The following is a 7,265-nucleotide window of genomic DNA, read 5'->3' on the forward strand; positions in this document are numbered from 1 at the left end:
GGAGATAAACCTTTCTCTGAGGAACCTGGAACTGGAGTCTAGGCTCCTCCTTTGACTTGGACCATGGAGATTAACCTTTCTCTGAGGAACCTGGAACTGGAGTCTCGGCTCCTCCTTTGACTTGGACCATGGAGATAAACCTTCCTCTGAGGAACCTGGAACTGGAGTCTAGGCTCCTCCTTTGACTTGGATCATGGAGATAAACCTTCCTCTGAGGAACCTGGAACTGGAGTTTAGGCTCCTCCTTTGACTTGGATCATGGAGATAAACCTTTCTCTGAGGAACCTGGAACTGGAATCGAGGCTCCTCCTTTGACTTGGACCATGGAGATAAACCTTCCTCTGAGGAACCTGGAACTGGAGTCTAGGCTCCTCCTTTGACTTGGATCATGGAGATAAACCTTCCTCTGAGGAACCTGGAACTGGAGTCTAGGCTCCTCCTTTGACTTGGATCATGGAGATAAACCTTCCTCTGAGGAACCTCCGACAGCTGCAGAGATGTAAACTTGAAATATGCTCGCCTCGCACTTTGAGGGAGATGTGGTCACCGGTAGGGGGAGGAGCCAAGGTGCCTGCAAAGTCCTAGTTGTGAAGTCAGTGGTGTTGGAGGAAGGAGAAGGAGAAGGAGAAGAAGAAGAAGAAGAAGAAGAAGAAGAAGAAGAAGAAGAAGAAGAAGAAGAAGAAGAAGAAGAAGAAGAAGAAGAGCAGGCAGAGAAGTGAAGAACATGGCCGCCAGTAGAACATTGTGGATGTGTGAAGAACAAAAACTACATTTGACTCCTGGTCACGACTGGTTTTAGTGATCAGACGCACCTCGTCATCCTTGAACCAGGACAGGCTCTCAGCGGTCAGCACAAACCAGTACTCCTTGGCCCCGCCCTTCATGATGCTGATGTTGTTGATGGTCAGCCAGCCTTTACGGATCACCTGCCGGGAGGGGGAGGAGCTTAGAAGGTTGCCACATGTCACACCTGGAGGAGCCACAAGATGTGTTTGTGTCACCTGGTTGGTGGCAGAACTCTGGCTCTTGTTGGTCTGACTGCTCCTCTGCTGAGCACTGTGCACCGGGGTCACGCCCAGGTCACGCCCAGGTCACACCCAGGTCATGCCGAGGTCAGGTCGGACATGAGGAAGGGAAGAAGGGTGAAGGTGAAGACAACCTGCTCACTACAGTAGATCACTCAGCCTTGTTGTGGTGGACTTCTAGGGTTGTACGGTATACCACTACTAGTATAGTATACCACTACTAGTATAGTAGACCAGTAATAATATACCACTACTAGTATAGTATACCACTACTAGTATAGTATACCTCTACTAGTATAGTTTATCAGTACTGGTATAGTTGACCAGTAATAGTATACCACTACTAGTATAGTATACAGCTACTAGTATAGTATACCGCTACTAATATAGTTTACCAGTACTAGTATATTTTACCAGTACTAGTATACCACTACTAGTATACCACTACTAGTATAGTATACCACTAATAATATAGTGTACCAGTACTATTATAGTTTACCAGTACTAGTATAGTATACCGCTACTAGTATAATATACCACTACTTGTATACCACTGATAGCATAGTATACGAGTACTAGTATAGTTTACCAGTACTAGTTTAGTATTCCGCTACTAGTACAGTATACCACTACTAGTATAGTATACCACTAATAATATAGTGTACCAGTACTATTATAGTTTACCAGTACTAGTATAGTATACCGCTACTAGTATGATATACCACTGATAGTATAGTATACAAGTACTAGTATAGTTTACCAGTACTGGTTTAGTATTCCGCTACTAGTATAGTATACCAGTACTAGTATAGTTTACCAGTACAGTATACCGCTACTAGTATAGTATACTAGCACTAGTATTACCAGCACTAGTATAGTATACCACTACTAGTATAATATACCAGTACTAGTATAGTATATGGCTACTAGTATACCACTACTAGTATAGTATACAAGTACTAGTATAGTATACCGCTACTAGTATAGTATACCACTTCTAGTATAGTATACCGCTACTAGCATAGTATACCACTACTAGTATAGTATACCACTTCTAGTATTGTATACCCCTACTAGTATAGTACATCAGTACTAGTATAGTATACCAGTACTACTATAGTATACTAGTGTAGTGTAGATAGAACATGTTAAAAGAGTTTATAATCATATATTAACAGTAAATGAAGAAGTAGATGAATAATCCATGTTTACAGTTTGTCCCTCATAAAGTGTACAAAATAATAGAATGTTTAGAAGGACAATGTCACTAAGGTTGTACAATATAAATACTGCATGCAAACAATACAAAGTACTACAAACAACTACAGTACTTTTATGAAGTCATGTAGTCATTTCATTTGGACAGTAAACTACTATGTTTTCTTCTCTGTCAAACACACCATCAGCAGCACAGATTGTTAGGTTTGAGCATGATTTCTTTGTTTGAGTCAATAAAAATCATCCCTTCTGCTCCTTGAGTCAATAAATATCATCCCTCTTCACACTCACTTTCTGCAGGACAAAACACTTAAGTCATGATTGTCTTCAGGTTAAAGTGGAGTGGTAATTGTTTTATTTGGCGAAACCGAGTGGTCACTATAATTCATTAGGTCAAGCTCATGACGCAGTAAGTTGAATGATGCGGACACGTTTGTTACTGGATACTTTCTAACACGCCTTGGAGACGTTGTATGTGAAAGTGATATGCCAATATCAATATTTGATATATTGACTCATGCTTCATTTACCAATGAAGTGTGCTTAGCTGTTGCGTAGCTGCTCGGTCCCAGCATGTTTACCTTTAGTGAGTGACTAAAAGACACAAGAAGTGTGTTTATTGGAGGATGTTACCACCCTCGTATCACTACTTTATATAAGTGGATACAATCTGATACTTGATGTTCTGCTGATATCAGGGCCCACATCCCCAGTATCACAAACATGCATGTTTACAGTCATTATTTGGTCCAACCCAAGTGAAGAGTCCGTATCTAACTTCAATCATTCACATTTAAATCATCAAAATAAAAATAATAATAATAATAAATAATGATTTTTACTTTGCAAAGCCAATGAAGTCCTCATGGTTGGTGTTGATGTAAGACAGCTGGATGTCAATCACCAGCAGAACCTGCAACAATACAACACATTTATCAATCATACATACATACACATACAGTACATACATACATATGTACATACATACACATACACATACATATACACACAGTTTAAGAAAAACCTTTCTCAAGCAGCTATTGCAAGGAATTTAGGGATTTCACCATCTACGCTCCGTAATATCATCAAAGGGTTCAGAGAATCTGGACAAATCACTGCACGTAAGCAGCTAAGCCCGTGACCTTCCATCCCTCAGGCTGTACTGCATCAACAAGCGACATCAGTGTGTAAAGGATATCACCACATGGGCTCAGGAACACTTGAGAAACCCACTGTCAGTAACTACAGTTGGTCGCTACATCTGTAAGTGCAAGTTAAAAATCTCCTATGCAAGGCGAAAACCGTTTATCAACAACACCCAGAAACGCCGTCGGCTTCGCAGGGCCTGAGCTCATCCAAGATGGACTGATACAAAGTGGAAAAGTGTTCTGTGGTCTGACGAGTCCACATTTCAAATTGTTTTTGGAAACTGTGGACGTCGTGTCCTCCGGACCAAAGAGGAAAAGAACCATCCGGATTGTTATAGGCGCAAAGTGTAAAAGGCAGCATGTGTGATGGTATGGGGGTGTATTAGTGGCCAAGACATGGGTAACTTACACATCTGTGAAGGCACCATTAATGCTGAAAGGTACATACAGCTTTTGGAGCAACATATGTTGCCATCCAAGCAACGTTACCATGGACGCCCCTGCTTATTTCAGCAAAACAATGCCAAGCCACGTGTTACATCAACGTGGCTTCATAGTAAAAGAGTGCGGGTACTAGACTGGCCTGCCTGTAGTCCAGACCTGTCTCCCATTGAAAATGTGTGGTGCATTATGAAGCCTAAAATAGCACAACGGAGACCCCCGGACTGTTGAACAACTTAAGCTGTACATCAAGCAAGAATGGGAAAGAATTCCACTTCAAAAATGTGTCTCCTCAGTTCCCAAACCTTTACTGAGTGTTGTTAAAAGGAAAGGCCATGTAACACAGTGGTGAACATGCCCTTTCCCAACTACTTTGGCACGTGTTGCAGCCATGAAATTCTAAGTTAATTATTATTTGCAAAAAAAAAATAAAGTTTATGAGTTTGAACATCAAATATGTTGTCTTTGTAGCATATTCAACTGAATATGGCTTGAAAAGGATTTGCAAATCATTGTATTCCGTTTATATTTACATCTAACACAATTTCCCAACTCATATGGAAACGGGGTTTGTATAAAACATGGCAACAATAGCTGCTGTATAACATTATATTGTGCACACAATTATATTGTTGTGTATAACATTATATTGTGTATAAAATTATATTGTGTGTAACATTATATTGTTGTGTGTAACATTATATTTTTTTTGTTATAATTTTGGTCCAGTATGACTTTCAACATTTATGTAGGCGACCTCTGTCACAACACGTCACATGTTGACCACCATCACATGTTGACCACCATCACATGTTGACCACCATCGCATGTTGACCACCATCACATGTTGACCACCATCACATGTTGACCACCATCGTATGTTGACCACCATCACACGTTGACCTCCATCACATGTTGACCACCATCACATGTTGACCACCATCACACATTGACCTCCATCACATGTTGACCACCATCGCATGTTGACCACCATCACATGTTGACCACCATCACACGTTGACCACCATCACATGTTGACCACCATCACATGTTGACCACCATCACAAGGTTGACCTCCATCGCATGTTGACCACCATCACATGTTGACCACCATCGCATGTTGACCACCATCACATGTTGACCACCATCACACATTGACCACCATCACATGTTGACCACCATCGCATGTTGACCACCATCACATGTTGACCACCATCACACATTGACCACCATCACATGTTGACCACCATCACATGTTGACCTCCATCACATGTTGACCACCATCGCATGTTGACCACCATCGCATGTTGACCTCCATCACATGTTGACCTCCATCACATGTTGACCTCCATCACATGTTGACCACCATCGCATGTTGACCACCATCGCATGTTGACCACCATCGCATGTTGACCACCATCACATGTTGACCACCATCACACATTGACCTCCATCACACGTTGACCACCATCGCATGTTGACCACCATCACATGTTGACCACCATCACATGTTGACCACCATCACATGTTGACCTCCATCACATGTTGACCACCATCGCATGTTGACCACCATCACATGTTGACCACCATCACATGTTGACCACCATCGCATGTTGACCACCATCACATGTTGACCACCATCACACATTGACCACCATCACATGTTGACCTCCATCGCATGTTGACCTCCATCGCATGTTGACCTCCATCACATGTTGACCACCATCACATGTTGACCACCATCACATGTTGACCACCATCACATGTTGACCACCATCACATGTTGACCGCCATCACACGTTGACCACCATCGCATGTTGACCACCATCACACGTTGACCTCCATCACATGTTGACCATCATCGCATGTTGACCACCATCACACGTTGACCACCATCACACGTTGACCACCATCACATGTTGACCACCATCACATGTTGACCACCATCACATGTTGACCTCCATCACATGTTGACCACCATCGCATGTTGACCACCATCGCATGTTGACCACCATCACATGTTGACCTCCATCACATGTTGACCTCCATCACATGTTGACCACCATCGCATGTTGACCACCATCGCATGTTGACCACCATCGCATGTTGACCACCATCACACATTGACCTCCATCACATGTTGACCACCATCGCATGTTGACCACCATCACATGTTGACCACCATCACATGTTGACCTCCATCACATGTTGACCACCATCACATGTTTACCTCCATCACACGTTGACCTCCATCACATGTTGACCACCATCACATGTTGACCACCATCACATGTTGACCTCCATCACATGTTGACCTCCATCACATGTTGACCACCATCGCATGTTGACCACATCACATGTTGACCACCATCGCATGTTGACCACCATCGCATGTTGACCACCATCACACGTTGACCTACATCACACGTTGACCTACATCACATGTTGACCACCATCACATGTTGACCACCATCGCATGTTGACCACCATCGCATGTTGACCACCATCACATGTTGACCACCATCACACGTTGACCACCATCACATGTTGACCACCATCACATGTTGACCACCATCGCATGTTGACCACCATCACACGTTGACCTCCATCACATGTTGACCACCATCACATGTTGACCACCATCGCATGTTGACCACCATCGCATGTTGACCACCATCACATGTTGACCACCATCACACGTTGACCTCCATCACATACTGACCACCATCGCATGTTGACCACCATCACATGTTGACCACCATCACAAGGTTGACCTCCATCGCATGTTGACCACCATCACATGTTGACCACCATCACATGTTGACCACCATCACATGTTGACCTCCATCGCATGTTGACCACCATCACACGTTGACCACCATCACATGTTGACCACCATCACACGTTGACCACCATCACACGTTGACCTCCATCACACGTTGACCTCCATCACATGTTGACCACCATCACATGTTGACCACCATCACACGTTGACCACCATCACATGTTGACCACCATCGCATGTTGACCACCATCACATGTTGACCACCATCGCATGTTGACCACATCACATGTTGACCACCATCACATGTTGACCTCCATCACATGTTGACCACCATCGCATGTTGACCACCATCACATGTTGACCACCATCACACGTTGACCTCCATCACATGTTGACCACCATCACAAGGTTGACCTCCATCGCATGTTGACCTCCATCACATGTTGACCACCATCACATGTTGTGTTGACCACCATCACATGTTGACCACCATCACACGTTGACCTCCATCACATGTTGACCACCATCACAAGGTTGACCTCCATCGCATGTTGACCACCATCGCATGTTGACCACCAGCACATGTTGACCACCATCACACGTTGACCACCATCACATGTTGACCTCCATCACATGTTGACCTCCATC

At 43.6% G+C, this 7,265-nt stretch overlaps 1 protein-coding gene across 3 annotated transcripts in view; it reads right to left on the bottom strand.

The window, feature by feature from the left end:
• LOC133577460 (dynamin-2-like) overlaps positions 1-7,265 on the bottom strand; it is a 52,629-nt gene that overhangs the window by 14,430 nt on the left and 30,934 nt on the right. For 2 of the 3 annotated variants that reach the window (XM_072912595.1, XM_061931317.2), the window contains 3 exons: positions 3,086-3,156; positions 1,002-1,056; positions 813-926 (listed from right to left, as the gene is read on the bottom strand). In XM_072912595.1, the coding sequence (XP_072768696.1) occupies positions 813-926; positions 1,002-1,056; positions 3,086-3,156 (240 nt within the window). Of the gene's footprint in view, positions 1-812; positions 1,057-3,085; positions 3,157-7,265 lie in introns of all 3 variants that reach the window. The other variant, XM_061931316.2, reaches the window with a different exon arrangement.

This window comes from Nerophis lumbriciformis, linkage group LG37 (assembly GCF_033978685.3).
Source record: "Nerophis lumbriciformis linkage group LG37, RoL_Nlum_v2.1, whole genome shotgun sequence".
Classification (NCBI taxonomy): Eukaryota; Metazoa; Chordata; class Actinopteri; order Syngnathiformes; family Syngnathidae; genus Nerophis; species Nerophis lumbriciformis.